Genomic DNA, 19,904 nt, shown 5'->3' with positions numbered 1-19,904 from the left:
CCAGTTTCATTCAGGTTCATTATTGCAATTAAGTATTATATCTTAGTTTTTCTTTTTTTTTGTTCAAATAAATAGTTACCTTCACGACTATCTGTTAATATGTTTGGTTGCAAAAAAACTAAATCTGGTAAATATTGCACATGACAAACTATGTACAACTAACTGAGCTCTTTGCATCGATTTGATCGGCGTCATTTTATTTAAATAAGCGTCAATGTTTCTAATTTGACTAACGAAATAAACTTTTCGATAAAAAAGTTTTTAGCGAAAAAAACAACATTTCGAGTAATGCTTGCATTGAGATCGTTCCGATTTTGGCTTCAGACGTCTCTTCAAACCGGTACGGCCTGTGTTCAGATATATTTATTGTTTTCTTTAAGTTAAAGATGTATAATGTATTTATATGTCAAGTTGTCTATTATTGCTTAAATATTCAAATTAAAACGTTACAAAACTGACATTTGAATTTCTGTTTCTGTGTAACCATTTCTATTTCTGGCCGTTTTAGTCTGCTGCATAATCGAGCGTATCTTCCTTATATTTTCAGTCAACTGGTTGTTATCAAAACGCATCCATTTGAATACCTTGTATCGAATAAATCATTTTTGTTTGTTTTAAATTAGCGCGAATAAACCACGTATCTCTCATGCAATTAAATATATAAAATATGCATGATTTATTTTACTATACTGTTTGGTTACCTTTTGTCTTATGTTTGACGTTTTCTTTTCTATTTATAGATTCTGTCACGTGACTCAGTCACTGTGGCGGTTGACGCGGTCATCTATGCTCGAATTTTCGACGCCACGATGTCGATCATTAACGTCGAGAACGCGCATGCGTCAACCAAGCTCCTCGCGGCGACCACGTTGAGGAACGTGCTGGGAACCAAAGCACTCTCGGACATTCTCAGCGAACGCGAGAGTATCGCCAACCAGATGCAGGTATTTTTGGGTGGTTGCTTGTGGCCCTGTGATTAACGTCCTATTATATCTGAGTTCGGTAATGCACGTACTTTTGGGTCTGTGTCTTATTGAACTTTTCAACTCAGCCGCGATTAATATTTGTCACCATTGAACAATTTGGGGTTTAATATTATTTTAAACAATGTCACGTTATTTTCATTTGAATATTTCCTCAGTAATTTCGCTTTGATATTATCGTTGAAATTGTTAATCTGACTTTCAAGGTAAATCTTGTCGCGTTGAAATGTGTTTCGAACATTGTCATTTTGGTATCGTTTTGAGAATTGTCGCGATGATACTTATTTTGAGTTTCATTTTGAAATATGTTGTCGCGTTGAGTATCGGTTTAAACAATGTCGCGTCGAATATCGCTGTCGCGTCAGTATGGTTTTAAACACGGTTGCGTAAAGTATTGTTTTAAGCACTTTCGCGCTGAGTATTTTATTGAGCACTTTTTCGTTGAATTTCGTTTTAAACTGTGTTGCGTTGAGTATTGTCGAGCGCAATTTTGCTTTGACTATGATTTTGAACACTTTCGTTTTGAATATTGGTTTGAACAATGTCGCCATGAGTAATGTGTTAACACTTTCGCGTTGAGTATCGTTTTTAACAGTTTCGCCTTGAGTATTGTTTCGAACACGGTCCAATGAATATAATTTTTAACAATGTCGCTTGAATATTGTTTTCAACAATATCGCCTGAGCATCGTTTTTTAACAAAAGCGCATTAAAACAGTGTGACATTTAAGTTAAAATATTTCTGACAAAAGGCACTTATAGCTCACTGGATTCAGTGTCTTCTCTCTACAACACGTTGTTATCGTTATGACCATTGTGATTTGCCATGTACTATTTTTCAGCTTTAATAGGAATTAAACGTGTATGGGCCAACAGCCTTCTTATGTCTTCACAATGTGTTTTATCGGTTTATCCCTTTCAGTCGATCCTGGACCATGCGACGGACCCTTGGGGAGTGAAGGTCGAGAGAGTCGAAGTGTAAGTTTAACAAGGGTCTTTATTATAAATACGTTTGAACTTTTCTTAAAAGTAACATAAATACTTAAAATCAACGAATATTTCGTAAAATATTTCGTAATATAAAGTTAACCCATAAAAATCAGTGTTCCCTATAGCAATTGCCAAATTTTCAACGCTAGATGTGGTATGGTAACGCAGATTTATCGATATACAAAATGCTCGTTAATATGTTTTTGTGGCACAACATATTCCATTTTAATTTGCTGCAAGAATATCTATTCATACGACACACGAACACTAACTTGGTACATGTTTTGCATATATTTTCCCACAAAAAAAAGAAAAACTGAGCATGTTTCTATCGCTTGAAATCAATGTTATCAGACCACTTCTAGCGTTGAAACTTTGGCTATTGCTATAAAGAACATTTAGCTTTTATGTGTTCACTTTATTTTTAGAAAATATTGTACGAAATATTCGTTGATTTTGATTGTGTATGGGCTTTTAAAGGGTTCTTTTCACGGGTTGGTAAATTGACAAAATTGAGAAAAGTTGTTTCAGATTCGCAAATTTTCGGTTGAGTTATGATATTTGTGAGGAAACAGTATTACTGAACATTTGTCATGGTCTAATATAGCCATTATATGCATATTTTAACGATTTGAAACCCTAAAAATTATAAAGCGTTGCAACGCGAAACGTTTGAATAATTTGAAGAGTTCTGTTGTCGTTTACACTTGTGAAACTACGAAGATTGCGTATATAAGGTATAAAATACGCAGTTATGTAAGCTTGGCTGGATAGCTCAGTTGGCTGGTGCGTTTTTTACTTTAGGATTCCGGGGGTCACTGGTTCGAGTCCTGCTGCGGGCTACTTTTTTTCCTTTTTTAAATTTTATTTTTGATTTTTTACTGGAGCTTGTAATATTTAATGTTTACATTTATCAATATAAAGCATTTAATGACAAACTTCAAAACATGCCAAAATCTGTGAAAAGGCCCCTTAAATAAGAGAAACTAGTGATTGTTTTATAGATTGTTGTGGTATTCATTTCGATAGTACAGTCACACAGCGCTACCAATATATATTTACAAATGTTTTAGCCACTTATACCACTTCCATAATCTATAAAACTTTTTTCATAACAGAACTAAATGGACGCTTAACCAAATGCGCCGATTACAACCGTTTTAAATGTTTTAAAATGTTCGCTTCCCAGGAAGGACGTCCGACTTCCAGTTCAAATGCAGAGGGCCATGGCGGCTGAAGCGGAAGCAAATAGGGACGCCAGGGCTAAGGTGATCTTGGCAGACGGAGAGATGAAGGCCTCCCGCTCCCTGAAGGAAGCCGCCGACATCATGAGCCAGTCGCCGGCCGCCATGCAGATCCGGTACCTGCAGACGCTCAACTCGATCGCCGCCGAGAGGAACTCGACCATCATTTTCCCGCTGCCCATCGATATGCTTGGCGGCCTGATGAAGAAATAATCGCGGATGCGCGAACAGAAAGATATTGGAGAAGAAACAATATATTTACACTCCATTTGAGACTATTGTTAGCATTGTTTAAGTTATTTCTTGGCACTGTGTTTTTACTGCTATGCATCTATCAACATTAACCTTACGGGACACCAAGGAATAATGACTAACCTAAAAAATGAAATGTAAATAAATGGGGCAAATATTGAATTAATATATATATATATATATATATTAAGATGGCCACACCAATTGTAATACTGTACAGAAAGAAATTCACATTAACACATTCTTAAAATTAATGTATATTTAATAACTGTTAATTTGTTAAAATTGATATTGTTATCAAGAAGAAATAAAGTAAAGGTTATCATTGTGTTTGAACAAAGCATGTACAATAAATTTAGAAAATCATTGTCTTGTATAGACATGTACATAAAAAGTGATGCTCTGATTCAACCATAAAGCGTTTCACAATTTCCATTTACATTTCTCCCATAATTAAAAAAAACGATTGAAGTGTTAGTAACATGTGTTAGGTTGTTTTGTCAATTTGTACTTATTGTATCAATAAAGTCTTTATACCAAAATATGTCCATCCAGGTTTTTGCTCAAAAGTATTGTTTTAAATAAGAATAGCGTTTTGAAAAGATCTAGTGCACATTTGAAATCCATACCAGTTTTTTGTGTTGATTGTTCTATTTCGAAAATATGCGCAACCCACTCGGCTTTCCTCCGCTGAGGCACTAAGAATGATTGGTTTAAATGAATTGCTATTTTTCTAAAGTGGGTTTTAAGCAGTGTGATTTTTCAAATAGTGCATCATAGCACATCGTCAACCTCGAAATTTCTAAAACAGAAAACTTTTAGAGGTGAGTTGATCGTTTTATTAAAATAAACATCTTCTCTTTCCTCAGTACTTAACGAATGTAGAATTGACACTAGCTGTTTTGCTAGTAACTTTAAACTTTGCACGTATAACTTATGTATAACCGTAGAGTATAACCTTCTATGCATGAAGCACTGCATGTCCTTCTTACTTTTGATACAAAATAGGGCTTCCAACTATTCCGTTTATAACGTAAACATTTTATGTAAGGAGCTATTATATTTTTTTTTAAACACAGAGAAAGAGAAAAATCTATAAATCTTTAAAATTAATCAATTCGCGCATTATTATCTTCTAGTTTATGATTAAAATATCAATTCGCCATTTAAAAATAGATTTGTACTTTTGTGTTTGCTTCATTTTTAGATTCTGTCACGTGATTCGGTGACGGTGTCGGTTGACGCGGTTATATACGCGAGGATCTTTGACGCCGTGATATCGATTTGCAACGTGGAGAACGTGCACTCGTCGACGCGCCTCCTGGCGGCAACGACGCTCCGGAACGTGCTGGGAACCAAACAACTCTCGGAGATTCTCACGGACCGCGAGATTATCGCGCAGCAGATGCAAGTACGAAAGCTTTGCGGTACTGTACAATTATTAGTATACGTGGGACCACAGGTGTTGGGCGCGCAGTATACGTGGGACCACAGGTGTTGGGCGCGTGTCCAATTCACTGAAACACTATCAATATGTCATAAAACAACATTTTTCATCACTTAAACCCCCCCCCCAAAAAAAAAAATCTGATATTTTATTTTTGATCAAAGCGATGAAAAATGTTGTTTTTTGACATATTGATAGTGTTACAGTGAATTGGCCACGCTCCCAACACCTGTGCGTGGGTCAGTATTTTAAGTTGATTTCGTGGGTTGACCCATCCAAGAATTAACACATCGGAAAATGGCCAAAGCAAATTTTTTTTTTTTAATTTAAAAGTCAGAAATCCACGAATGAATGTGTCCACGAAAACGCCATTATAACACAAAATTGTAACGAATATTTGCCGACGAATAAACATTATTTAACAGTTTATTAATATCAAGCATGCAGTTTTCAGCATGATTGATCGCATCTTACTGAAGTTTTGGCCCTTTAAAAAAATGTGGCTTACATCCGGAGAAGTGATTGTGCAGTCTTAGTTGAAACTCTAATGATGTCTTCATAGGCATGAAACGGCGGTCCGGTTTGAATAACGACATTATTTATTTTATTAAGCTTGTGTTTTGTAGCTTTTCGTAAAACATTGTTAAAGTAGCATAGTCGTGTGCTAACAAAAAGAAAACAACGGATTATTTAATTTGACGTAGCCCTAGAACTGGCGTTTCTGTTGCCGCTCACCGGCAGTGGTTCTTTTCGCTCGTCAGGTCGTACAAAGCGACACATCTGATCCTAATATCTCTCCCGCTCTCTACGTCCGTCAATTAAAATTCTCACTTTATCTAGCTTTATATTTTTAAGGAACATGTTCACAGATGTTCGCATTTTAAAATCTAATTTCATAGGTGATGATCCATTAACGCAGCTGTACTTTAACCCTTTCAGTGCGGGAACCGAATTTTAAAGGCCTTTGCAAACAGTTTGGATCCAGATGAGACGCCACATAATGTGGCGTCTCATCAGGATCCAAACTGTTTGCTATTCTGATAGTATTCTTTGAAAAAAATCGAAGAAAATGCTAATATTAGAAATTCAGCAGACGACATTTTTGCAGACGACAAATTTCCCAGCATGCAAAGGATTAAATGTTACTCTGTGCCATTTATCTTATTTTCTCTTTGTTTGAAAATAGTATGTACATCATTTTGATATGCGGCATTTATTTTTTAGAAAAGTCATTTTGACAATCTTTAAACATGTTACTTATTAAATGAGCCGCGTAATGTGAAAACTGGGCTTAATATATGTGTGCAGTGTCGTTCCAAATAAGCCACTGAAGTTGCATGGGCTTATCAGGGACGACACTTTCCGCCTAGACTGGATTTTTATTGAAATGAGACTTCCTTTAAAAGCGGAAAGTGTATTCCCTTGTGCACGTGTTTATGTGAATATTTCTGATTACAGACCATCCTGGACCACGCCACGGACCCCTGGGGAGTGAAGGTGGAGAGAGTGGAAGTGTAAGTACGCGTGAACTAAAACCGTATTCTCCACCACAGTCTTAGTTTTAAGAATAGAGAATAGACTAAGACCAAAGAAAATAACACATAGAGTTTGAATGTATACAAACTGGAAATGGTGCTTTGTTATTTACAGACAGTTCTAGATAAATAATCATGTAAATATATGTGTTTACTGCCATGCTAGACTCAACTTTCAAGTCATTATAAAAGCTTTAAGTCTTGAGAATATTCCTTATTTTTAGACTTGAGTCTTAGAATCGGTTGGTAAAGACAGGCCCTCAATCCTCCTTACTTAAGCAACTATTAACTGTTTTTTTTCCAAAGCACAGGATTTAACAAATGACGTAAAACGAAATTGAAATTTACCCCTCCAACAATAATGTAGTCTTTTGCAAATAAGAGTTTAATCCATTATTTAGATTTGAGCTGTGCTCTGTGAAAAGGGAGTTTAATGCATGTGCGTAAATTGTCGTTCCAGATTAGCTTGAGCATTCCGCACAGGCTAATCAGGGACAACACTTTCCGTCTAAACTGGATTTTTGAGCAGAAGAGACTTTCTGTAAACAAAAAAAACATTTAAGCGGAAAGTGTCATCCCTGATTAGCCTATGCGGACTGCACAGGCTAATCTGCAACGACACTTTTCGCAAATTCATTAAACCCCATTTTCTTAGAGCACGGTCCGTTTGTTTTGCATGGATTCAAGGGTGAGCCTACGATGACCGCGATACAAGAAGATCTCTCTAACATTCGGGCTTATACTTCCAAATATTCATTTATTTAATGTAAAACTGTGAAAATTATCAATACATATAAAAATGTATACAGGTAACCAATCTATGTTTGTAACATGTGTTTGTTACCCTTTTAAACAGTTTTTATCCTTCTATCTTTTGTTTGACATAAGATTACCTATATATTTCTACGTTTGGTTACGTGTTTGTTTTCCATTCGATTACCTGCATGTGTTTTTTTCCATTTGGTTACATGGACATCGTTGACATTCGGTTAAATGTGTATTGTTTGAAGTAAGTTTGAAATAATTTACATGTAAATTGTTTTACAATCGGTTACCATAAGTTGTGTTGGCATTCCATTACATGCACATGTATATTGTTTGACAGTCGGATACCGTTGTTGATGTTAAAATCCGTTTAACTATATATTCGTTTTCACTAAAATACCTGTAAATTGGTTGACATTTTACAACCGGTATAATGGTTGACATTCTGTTACATGTATATTGGTTGATATTCGGTTACATCTATATTTGGTGATATTCGGTTACATGTATATTGGTTGATATTCGGTTACATCTATATATGGTGATATTCGGTTACATGTATATTGGTAGATATTCGGCTACAAGTATTTTGGTTGATATTCTGTTACATGTATATTTGTTGATAATCGGTTACATGTATATTTAGTGATATTCGGTTACAAGTATTGTTGGTGATATTTGTTTACATGTATATTGGTTGATATTTGGTTTCATGTATATTGGTTGATATTTGGTTACATGTATATTGGTTAATATTCGGTTACATGTATATTGGGTGATATTTGGCTACAAGTATAATGTTGATATTCTGTTACATGTATATTGGTTGATATTCGGTTACCTGTATTTTGTTGACATTCGGTTTCCGGTATATTGTTCGGCTACTAGTAAACTATTTATTTTAAGGCCATACGTAAACATCGTATTGTGTTTGACCTTGCCTGTTAAGTAAAACGTTATTGATCATATCTTTAATTCGTAAACTGTGAATTTTCGACGTCTATTTCATGTTTATTGTGTTGTTATTGGTTACCTTTAAATTCGTTTTAATTTCGGTTACTTGTAAAAAAAATTAGTATTTTTTGTTTGGTTTTTATTAGCCTGCTTAAACTAAGTCATATACAATATGTATATTGTGAGGTTGCGTCTTTAATTAAGTCCAATGAAGAAGACTCGTTATATACAAACACATTATGGGGAATTTTCTTTTGCTCCACAGGAAGGATGTCCGACTTCCGGTTCAGATGCAGAGGGCCATGGCGGCGGAAGCTGAAGCCACTAGGGACGCGAGGGCCAAGGTGATCTTGGCGGACGGAGAAATGAAGGCCTCCCGATCACTGAAGGAAGCCGCCGACATCATGAGCCAGTCGCCTTGCGCCATGCAGATCCGGTACCTGCAGACGCTCAACTCGATCGCCGCCGAGAAGAACTCGACCATCATTTTCCCGCTGCCCATCGATTTGCTAAGCGGACTGATGAAGAAATAATCGCGCGTGCGCGAACGAAATGATTTTGGAGAAGAAACAATATATTTTATATGTTCTTTAATACAATTCAATGTGCTTGGCTGACTGATGAATAAATAACACTGGATGTAGCGCCTATGAAATGTCAATGCGTATTACCCTGACATCAATTATGACTACTGCTACAATATGAACAGCAACAAGTGAACAAAACAAATGGATATGATGTAAAAGAAAAAAATGCGTGTTTACGATATCGATTTTTACCACAAGCGCACAAGAGTTAAGAAACAAATTACTTCATCAAAAAACAGTCCGTGAAGAAAGTTCATTTCGCTTTTATTAATATATATTTGTTTATATGTACTTGTCCGTTTTTATAAGTGCTTATTTTTTTTCTCCAGTTCTTTCTTAAAGAACCCATTTTATGACATAGTTATGTATTTCCTTTTAGTGTCCTAGCGTTCAATATATAACCACAAGTTAAAAGCTTCAATAAATATTCGAAATTCTGTATCGTCTTGTCTTTCCATCTGCTAATAATATTCCCTTTAGTTGAACTCTGTTGAGATATGTGTCATGTTCTGAGAAAATTGGGCTTAATGCATGTGCATAAAGTGTCGTCCCAGATTAGCCTGAGCAGTCCGCACAGGCTAATCAGGGTCGACACTTTCCGCTTTTATGGTATTTAAAGTTTCAATGAAGTCCCTCCTTGCCGACAATCAAGTTAAGCGGAAAGTGTCGTCCCTGATTAGCATGTGCGGACTGCACAGGCTAATCTGGGATGAAACTTTACGCACATGCATTATGCCCAGTTTTCTCAGAACGCGGCTCATATCATTTAAACAAGTGTTCTGAGCGAGGTTCATGGTGATTTTTCAAAGTTGAACTCGTCAGTATTCACCAGTCTTTCTAGTCAGATAAGGTTATTTCCATGCAAGGGGGTGGGGGGGGGGGGGGGAAACGAAGGAAGCGCAAACACTGTATGGCCGAAATGGCGTAGTCATTTACAAGAAAAATTCATATGAAGTTACTAACCGGGTGAAAATATCCTCTACTCATTCACGAAATACACGAAAACGACGCCATCTTGGAAGTAAGTTCCAACTAACCTCACTTAGACCCGGTTAGGTCCCGTATACGTCCCCTCTTTCCCTACAGCCCCCTTATGAACATGTTTTTCAATGAAACGGAACCAGTTTTAGGCTTGACCGAGATATCATAAAAGTGGATTATATGAGAAAGTTTCATGGCGAGTGGGCAAACAAAAAATGTGATTTTCAGAGCGTTTACAAGATTTCATTAAAGCCATGCTTTCAAGTAATTAAAAGCGCACATGTATGACTTAGTTTCAAACTTGGTCGGTACATTATCTTGAATCATAGGTTTAAGAAAATAAACACACGAACAGCCGTGATTTACATCAGCATTAATACAAATGTCGGGAGGACATCGACGATTCGCAACCATCTCATCCGCGGCGCCACATGTTCCGGAGCTACATACGCGCCTTGTGTCGTTTGAGCATGTAGAGAGTAGTCCGGAATTCCTTACACTGAACAGTGCTACATCCTTTGAATTGAGAACATACGCAGTGATGTAGCAAAAATTCAGAGGTAGTATCTCGAATCAGCTTATTAAATATTCGAAAATGTTCATGCGTATCTGTTGGCGTTGTGTAAAAGTCACTAAGAGGAAAACTGAGTAAAACAGCTATGCCTAAAAGCGCATTAGTGCTCTATACCTATGTTTATGTCAGTGTTGTTGACACCGTGTGAACTGCTCGGGTAACAAGTAAAGCATAATCAGCAATGTTTATATACTTTTATTCCTCCATATACAAGATACGAAGATTATTGTATATTTTGAATTTGTATATGGTGTCAAAAATCAAAAGTTTTGTACACGGAACTTTCATTATGAATTTATATTCTTGGTGAGATAGTTTTTTTGATATTAGAAAAAATATTCCTTTAATATGATGGTGACTGCAAATTTTCTTTATATTAAGTTCTCATTACCATTTTCATCATACTTTCTATGCTTTCAGAACGTCCAAAAAGCATGTTGTTTTTATTTTGTCTAAGTTATTTCTATGAAATAATAAGGGTGATAAAAAGTGCACAAAAAACTCGACCCGTGCGCTATGACACACACTTTATAAAGTTGAATGGCGTGTGTTCATTTCAAACTTGCAATTGATTTTGAAAAATGAATTGCGTGTTAAATTATGCAATAGCGAACATCTTCAGTGCCTTCAGCGCTTTGATAGAAATAGTTAGCGTTTGCATTGAAAACGTCTCTATTTTGAAAGTAGATCTAACGTCTCTAATTTTAGATTCTGTCACGTGACTCAGTGACAGTGGCGGTGGACGCGGTGATCTACGCTAAAATCTTCGACGCTACCAAATCGACAATAAACGTTGAGGATGCGCACGCGTCAACCAAGCTCCTGGCCGCGACCACGCTGAGGAACGTGCTGGGAACCAAAGTGCTGTCGGAAATTCTCAGCGACCGCGAGAGTATCGCTCACACGATGCAGGTAGATCGTCTTACACAAAGAAATGGGAGATTGCTTATAAGTTTCATTTTCCTTCAATCAAAATACTATAGGAAAAACAGCGCTTTAACAATAACATCAGGTTAGTTTCTTACTGTAATACACTGTATTATTTAATACGAAGGTGCATATATAAACCAAGCGTTTTCTTTTTTTTTTTTGGAAAGAAATCGCGTTAAAAAATGTGACTTTATAGTTCAAATATATCTGGTAAAAGACACTTATAGCTCACTGGATTTAGTGTCTTTGCTCCCCTACACTCTTTTTGTTAGAGGTGTGATTTGCTATATACTAACTGTCAGTGTTCAGTGCGGTTAAGTAATTAAAAGCTTTCATCGCATGTGCCGAGGCAAACAGCATTCTAATATCATGACAATGTGATTTTGTCACTTTTAGTCGATACTGGACCATGCGACGGACCCCTGGGGAGTGGACGTGGAGAGAGTGGAAGTGTGAGTTAAACAAGGGCCCCTACAAGATACTTTTAAGCCATTATTAAATAAATGAGGATCTTGTGACTTTTGTATGTATTTATATTATATTATCGATATACATGTATATTTACAAAAAACATCTTTAATACACAACAGAAACCAATGTGTTTAACAAAAAATTTGGTTTCGTATTTCACTCTAATATCAAACGTTGCCGGTAACAATCGGTTTCATTGCTTTAAAATGCTCGCTTCTCAGGAAGGACGTTCGACTTCCGGTTCAGATGCAGAGGGCCATGGCGGCGAAAGCGGAAGCCAATAGGGACGCCAGGGCTAAAGTGATCTTAGCGGAAGGAGAGATGAAGGCTTCCCGATCTCTGAAGGAAGCCGCCGACATCATGAGCCAGTCGCCGGCGGCCATGCAGATCCGGTACCTGCAGGTGAGTTCCCAGACGTTTATTCATAACGATAACAGAAGTAGATATATCTGCATTTGTTGTTGTTGTTTTTTTTTATCGAGTGCACCGGGATTGTCTCCCATATGGCCATCGCCCCCAGAAAGACGAGTTAGTTGGTTACGGGAGATAGTGCAAGATACAGGAGACACCCCGTTCCAGAGGTGACCCTGGGTCTTTTAGTGCTCGGTGTATAGCACCTAGTACACTGCACCTCGGTTTAACGTCTCATGCGAAAGACGAGTTAGTAGGTTAGGTGCAGCGGGGGATCGAACCAGCGATCTCTGGATTGTGAAGCCAGTGTGTTACCACTAGACCACGGATCCGCTACTAACTGCATTAATTAAACGTTCTCAATTTTTACATTAATGACAACATAAATTCTGACCAATCAGACCGCTTGTTACAAATAGACATTTCAAACTTGGATATTATCTTCTGCTCTGGAATTAAGGGCGTAACGATTACGTAAGTTCCCATTCTCGGAAGTAAAATAAGCTCATCTATTTTCACCAATTATAATGCATGTTACACAGGAACGTTGATATCGTATGGCTTCAAGAGATTTAGATGTATGAATTATAGATGAATCCAAGCAGTTCGGATGAAAAAAGTGAAGTTGCCATGATAGTTAAAGACCACATAAATGATCACTCTAATCTTTTTTTTAAAACAGTACAAGTGTTAATGGATTTTACAAATAAGCTTGATCATTGTGCTAAAAATCTGTTTAAATCTGTGTCATCCTATAAAACAACCTTCAAGCTCTATACGGAATTTTAATACTATATTTAGCGCTACCGTAATTTGAAAATAATCAATCGCCTTTGTAATTTCTTGTCAGACTTTGAATCAGATCGCCGCTGAACGCAACTCTACCATCATTTTCCCGCTACCGATTGACATGCTGAGTCAGCTTAGCAAGAAGTAGATGAGATGACGTTTCTATGACGTCAACTGGCAGGTCTTTTTCTAATGTGCTCAAGATTTCCAAATCAAAAACATGGTTATTTTTTTCCCAAGTCTTTGTACAAAAATCCGAATTTTAATTAAAATAGCGATGAAAACTTTCAAAACAGTTAGATAAAGTGCTGCCTGAGTTTGCATTACCCTACTGATACGTCAAGATAGTTTCGGCTTAACCTATGACGTCGCAAAGGAGTTGACAACTACTATGACGTCACCATGTTGTTGTAACAATTTTACCGTCTGTGTTATTTTTACTCTAAACGTTCTGGACCAAGATATCTGGATATCTTTAATAATCTGTGATAACGTGATATGTTGTAAGTAATATTTCAAACTTTAAATTAATGTTTTTTTTTTTGTGTTTTTTTTTATAAAATCGATAAAATGCAGATACCGTTATATATGAACACTTGTTGGAATTATAATTATATCATGGTACATAATACAACTTTGTTAAAAAGATTTCCTGAAGTCTCTGTATATCTATTTTGTTTCCGAGTGTTAAATTCTGAATAGTTTAACCGTTAACATTTAATTGTATTGGAGTACAATTTAAGACATATTTTTCCTCCGGACCTTTCTGAATCATGTTAGTGGAACTCACGCCGGAATAGGCGTTATTTGAGATTGATTTTATTTACAATTTGACTCTTTACCCAGGACCCGTTCTCACCAACCAAGACTTAAGAAACAAGCAAAATCGTTGAATTAATACACCCAGTGACAAACAGACGGAAAACGCCAAGTCTATATCCCTCCACCATTTTTTTTTTTTGGGGGGGGGGGGGGGGCTGGGGAGATGATTTAGAACCAAGAAAAACGTTTGCTTTGGTCAACGAATTTGTTAGTGGTGAATACTATGCCATATATTTTCACATTTTTCTGATTGGTCATGTTAATGTTGTTTTAAAGACGTTTGTTTCTTCGTTATATTTATATATATGTATATATATATATATATATATATATATATATATATATATATATATAGATATATATATATATATATATATATATATATATATATATATATATATATATATATATATATATATATATATATATATATATATATATATATATATATATATATATATAACGAAGAAACATATATAACATATAAAACGATGTTTTAGTATTAAATATCGTCCTGCATATTATTTTAGGCATATCAGTTTTTGGAAGATTATATAAAGGGGAATTACTCTGGTTGTCCAAATAATATTTTGTTATCAATGAGTCAATTCCCCTGAACTACACTGTAACTCAATGAACAGACAAAATGTTTATGGTGTTGAAAAACTAATTGTTAAATTATAATTGTACTGGTGTGTATAATGCAGATAACCTATGGGTATTAACAAATGAAATTAATTGATAAACTTGCGTTTACTGAGTACGAATATCTAACATAAACGTAAAAATGTGTGTACATTTCCGTTCCATAAGTTCACAACTATAATATTTATTTGTATGCCCAGTTATTATTGAATTGGGCTCAAGCATTGGCCTAGTGATTATCCCGTTTACCTACGACAGGGTTGGCAAATACCTCGCGGAGGTTGGTTCGCTACATAATACACGTTGATCTCTGTTATATCTGAAATTTATAAAGTTTCTAGAATGTGCTGATGAAAACCTGCTTAAGTTAGCATACATATAACAAAATAAACAACTAATTCCTTCAGTATCACTTTGCAAAACAATGATAAATACAAAGGATCCCAAATAGACGGACCTGTGTATAAATCTCGTCTGCCTTGGTTTTTATCGTCAAGATAATTTTGGAAAGCCACTAAGGTCCCTTAATCGATTGCAATCGGGCAAACTACCAACTGATCTGCATCGATTTCAGTTGTTTCCGAATAAGAGGGTGTGTATTGTGGATTTTGCATCTCCAAATTATCACATACAATCGGAAAGGAAAATAAAAACAATTACCGAAAGAGACACGTGTTTTTAAATAATATTCTAGCGAAAAGTATTGACAATTTCCCAAACAACACACCGTCAACACACCGTATTCCATATGATTACGTTAATGGGCAATACGACTGACAACGGAAAACACCGAAAGTACCCGAAACGTGTATGAACAAAGTTGTATATGCATAAATTATATTTATACGTCTTAATTTAATGGATACCCACAGATGAAGAGAGATATTCGATACATCATAATGCATAGTTGGCACCATTTTTCTACCTCTTATATATTCATCCGCACAGCTCCATGTAAGGTGTTCATTTTTCGGTTTAGTTACAACCACACAAGATTGTAAAACATCTAAAGATTTTTTGCGGGCCTCCTCCGGTGAGAACTAATGATGCAGTTGTTTGCGCTAAAATTTTTTAGTAAATGCCCACCGCACGAGGTGTCTTTTTCGTCTGTCAGTTCTTTAAGCGACTGTTCGCCGTGAAATGACAAACCGTCTCACCGTCTCAAGTGAACGCACCTGTCAAGCGGTAATTTGTTCCATGAGCGAATATTTTGTTTTGTAATATTCGCGTTTGGTAAAGATTAAAATGAAGCTTTGGTCCATATTTCTTGCGCTTGTTTGTTGAAATGCGGTTTGAATTTATCAGAAGCAAATTATGAAAATCGAATGCAGCAAACCAGACAGGAAGTTGATGTACGCAGTGAAAATGTAATGTTGAATACAAAGAAACTAAAACATTGTATGGGTGCCGAAGGTCACAGATTTTAACGATCAAACAACATAATTTTTAACATAAAAGTATATGAAGTTTCCAACTTTAATAACTATAAACTTCTATAAACATGGAAGAAATGTTCATACAAACCAAAATCAAATCTTTCTATGGCATACTATAACACGCTTTAACGTCGTTTATATAAATATATATGTTTACTGTTTTTCAAATGATTTTTTAAAATACAAAGGTAACATGCTTTATACTAGGACAATGTTTATGTGCAAGAACGGGTTAGCAAAAGGAAAAAATAAACAGCGGAGATCAGTTTTTTCCCAAATTTAGCAACTTTATCCACAAAATATTAAAATAAAATAATGCTTATTTATTAAACCATTGAATTGTGTTATTATATAAATGAGCAATAACAAATTAATGTAAAATAAAATCGATTCTCAATTAACATTATTCGCATTATGTCAAGGAGTGTTTTTTTCGGATATAACACATCTCTCCTATAATTAAAAGCGCTATAAAACTCTTTTCTTCGGAAATGACACTTTTTGTTGGGAACACTCCTTAAAACGAATCGATTCAATAATGCCGACGATTCCAAAATGATTGGAATTAAAACAAATTGAAATATGTTGTCATCAATTATCATGGATGATTATTGTGAGGAATCCAGTGGTTTCGCAAAGTAATCCTTTTCAAACCTCGCGCTACTTTCAACAATGGACATGCTGCGCGCGCATCCAAACGGTGTCGATGAATAATTCGCCTCGATTAATACTTCCGAGTGTGATAATAAATTGCATGGAAATGCGGCAATTTCCGATAACTTTTATTCCTATTTGCATTTTTACAACAAACCGATTCAGTTATCTGGCTTATTAAAGAAATCTCAGGCCTGTTACATTTATGTCACAATTCTACCGCACGCGTTATATCGAATGTTTATTGAAGTTGGCGTATTATGGACATACTTATTTTTTGAAAGAAGTTGCTTTTTTATGAAATTGATTCGTGCACCCAAATGAATAACAATGATGAAGATAATAATAATACTTATAGTAATAATAATAATCTATAATAACGATCTTCTTTATATCCTTTTTCATTATTTTTGGAATTACAGCTACCATCATTATCACCTTCATCATCACCATTATTATTATCATCATCTGCACAACCAATAGCAGCAGCGGCAACAAAAATGAAACAAGAAATCAGTAGTCGTATCAGTATATTCATCTCAGCGACAAGAAAAAATATTATAAATTGTAGAAAACAAATACTTTTACGCGAAATAAATCATTCTTGACAAAGGATGGCGTAACAAATGAAAGGAGATTGGAAACCAGTGTTAAGAGCGAACCACACGATACCAGCCTTGCAAAACATCATTTAATCTCAAAATTCAATGAACGAAAAACATAGTACCCAAAAAGGAATCTATCTGTTTTACTCCATAAATCATAAAACGTCATTACTAAATCGCCTCTTTCTTTAAACCCGATCTCTTTAGCACGAAAACCGGCTTGTATGCTGATAATCTAATTGACATGACGGTTAATCGGGCGCGTTAGTTAGCAACGAACTGTCCGCCATTTTCTAGACAAGCTATGGAGGGCGAGCAAAGTCCTTAAGTAGGATCCAATCAAATGATAAAGAAAAATAACGTAGGTTTTGATTCGTTGGCGGGTATTTCGCGGGAACCGCAAATTTATTTAAAGTTATTTAAGGTTACATTACAATAAAATATTGTGTATTCCTCCGTGTTAAAATGATACAATACTTGCAACTTTTGATACATAGGAGAGGCTTTGAAAGTTGGCATTTTTATAATGGGACCATACGGAATTGGATTTAGTGTTATCCAACCTTTATGAACAACAACAAAAAAGCGAAAAATGTCATCTCCAGTAAATACCTTATATATGAGGAAAACACACTCGATTATTTGTTCCGATCATATACCAATCATCAAGTGTGTGTCATACTGTAGGGTAAGTACAAATTTATTCGAGTTTATTTAATCAAAAAAGTATTAAGCTTAGGAATTATTTCTTGTCGACATTTCGGACGTACATATTTCGGACAAATAATTTGACAAAGCCTGCCATATTCACTGGTAAATAGTTTGACCACTCTGAAAAAATTCAGTCTAAAAGATTTACGGCTTCATACGGTTATAAAAGCAATGGCGAACACCACCCCTGCCCCCCCCCATTTTTTTGGCATCCCATCATCTAGCTGCTTGTTCATTTAAGTCACAGACAATGGTTATGGATGATAAATAAATAAATGGTATATTCCGAAAGTGTTATGAATAACAGATTCCAGTGATTGTTATTTCAGACTTCGACCAAATGCCAAAGACTTTTTGTAAAATTAACAACAGTCCTTTCCACAGACAGTGACTATTTTATTCAGTGCTTTTGTTTGTCCAATTGGGAAAAGTACCCCTACCGGGTGGGAAAAATTGAGTCGTGAAAGCCTGAAAATTGGGAAAAATCGAGTCGTGAAACCCTCAAATTGGGAAATTGATGTATTTGATTTTATGCACCCAAATACTTTAAAATTGATAACAAAGTGTTTTCAAGTTACAATATTATATTTACCTAGGTTCAAACCATAGAGCTGCATAGAGAAACTAACAAAATGTTGCATTTTTCAAAAAAAAAAAAAAATTTTTATAATTTTTTTTTTACCTTAAATTGGGAATTTTTTGGACAGCAATTGGGAAATTTGTAGTTTTTTCGTAATTGGGAAGTGCCGTTTACCGGTACTTTATAAAGAAGGAAACAAATCGCTGTTTATGGTCCTTCGAAACTTGCAAAAGTTTTTGGCGAAGTCATTATTGCTTTGATCTTTAGAAGGGCTAGTTGCAGAAACTGCACATTATACACTTATCGGAAAAGTTAAAGAGTCTGACTCTGATTTTGAAATTCAAGCGCCACGGCGAGGGACTGTTAAATGGCCTGTGGAAAGCACTGCTACCTGTGTATTATAACACTCAAAATATAGGTAAGCACAGTCATATGCCAAAACCATGATTGTAAAGGTCAGTTCACATGTAGAAGTAGCTTACACAGTTAAATCCCATAGATGATCTCATAAAATAACCAACTTTATTTAAACATTGAAAATGACAATATTTATTTTCATAAGATTTTGTTACACACATTAGAACCAAGCCAACGTATAAAGACAATAAAAAGAATTGACCATTTATGTTTAATACATACCAATGTTTTATTTATAAAAAAATACTTTCACTCTCTCCGGATTTTAAAAGGGCTTTTTAACAATGAGGTAAATTGACAAAATTTAAAAAAGTTGTTTCATATTTGCAAATATTCGTTTTAGTTATGATATTTGTGAGGAAACCGTAATACTGAACATTTACCATGCTCTGAAATAGCCTTTCTATGTATCTTTTGACGATTTAAAAACCTGAAAATTATAAAGCGTTGCAACCCGAAACGATGGAATAATTTGGAGAGTTCTGTTGTTGTTGTTGTACTTTGTGAAACTTCGAGGATCGCTTATATCAAGAATAAAATACATATTACGTTGTATAAGAAAGGATGCTCAAGTGGTCTAAGGCGCAGACTTTTTACTCCAGGACTCAAGGGTCAGTGGTTCGAGTCCTGCTGAGGGTTACTTTTTTATGCCCCGGATCGAAAGATCGGGGGTATATTGTTTTTGGCCTGTCTGTCTGTCATTGTGTCATTGTATGTGTGTGTCCCAAAACTTTAACCTTGGTTAAAGTTTGATAGCTTTTTTAATATTAAAAATAGCAACTTGATATTTGGCATGCATGTGTATCTCATAGAGCTGCACATTTTTATTGGTGAAAAGTCAAGGTCAATGTCATCCTTCAAGGTCAAATATCATTGTATTTTTCTTTCCTAAAACTTTAACTTTCGTTAAAGTTTTGTCATAACTTTTTGAATATTGAAGATAGTAACTTGATATTTTGCAAGCATGTGTATCTCACGGAGCTGCACATTTTGAGTGGTGAAAGGTGAAGGCCAAGGTCATCCTTCAAGGTCAAAGGTCAAATTTATGTCTTCAAAGCGGCGCAATAGGGTCATTGTGTTTCTGACAAACACATCTCTTGTTTAATATTAAAGATAGCAACT

At 35.5% G+C, this 19,904-nt stretch overlaps 1 protein-coding gene across 3 annotated transcripts in view; it reads left to right on the top strand.

Moving 5' to 3' along the window:
• Positions 1 to 13,399, top strand: part of LOC127872022 (stomatin-like) — a 30,909-nt gene extending 17,510 nt beyond the window's left edge. The window contains exons 6-9 of one of the 3 annotated variants that reach the window (XM_052415376.1): positions 11,020 to 11,223; positions 11,638 to 11,693; positions 11,934 to 12,114; positions 12,974 to 13,399. In XM_052415376.1, coding sequence (XP_052271336.1) covers positions 11,020 to 11,223; positions 11,638 to 11,693; positions 11,934 to 12,114; positions 12,974 to 13,060 — 528 coding nt within the window. In that variant the 3' untranslated portion in view covers positions 13,061 to 13,399. Of the gene's footprint in view, positions 1 to 740; positions 945 to 1,904; positions 1,961 to 3,161; positions 3,593 to 4,675; positions 4,880 to 6,373; positions 6,430 to 8,434; positions 9,196 to 11,019; positions 11,224 to 11,637; positions 11,694 to 11,933; positions 12,115 to 12,973 lie in introns of those variants that run through there. The other 2 variants (XM_052415374.1, XM_052415375.1) reach the window with 2 other exon arrangements.
• The last annotated feature ends 6,505 nt before the right edge of the window (positions 13,400 to 19,904 follow it).

The sequence above is a fragment of the Dreissena polymorpha genome, chromosome 3 (assembly GCF_020536995.1).
Source record: "Dreissena polymorpha isolate Duluth1 chromosome 3, UMN_Dpol_1.0, whole genome shotgun sequence".
NCBI lineage: Eukaryota > Metazoa > Mollusca > Bivalvia > Myida > Dreissenidae > Dreissena > Dreissena polymorpha.
The sequence above is the reverse complement of the archived record's forward strand: the minus strand, read 5'-3'. Positions and strand labels throughout refer to the sequence as shown.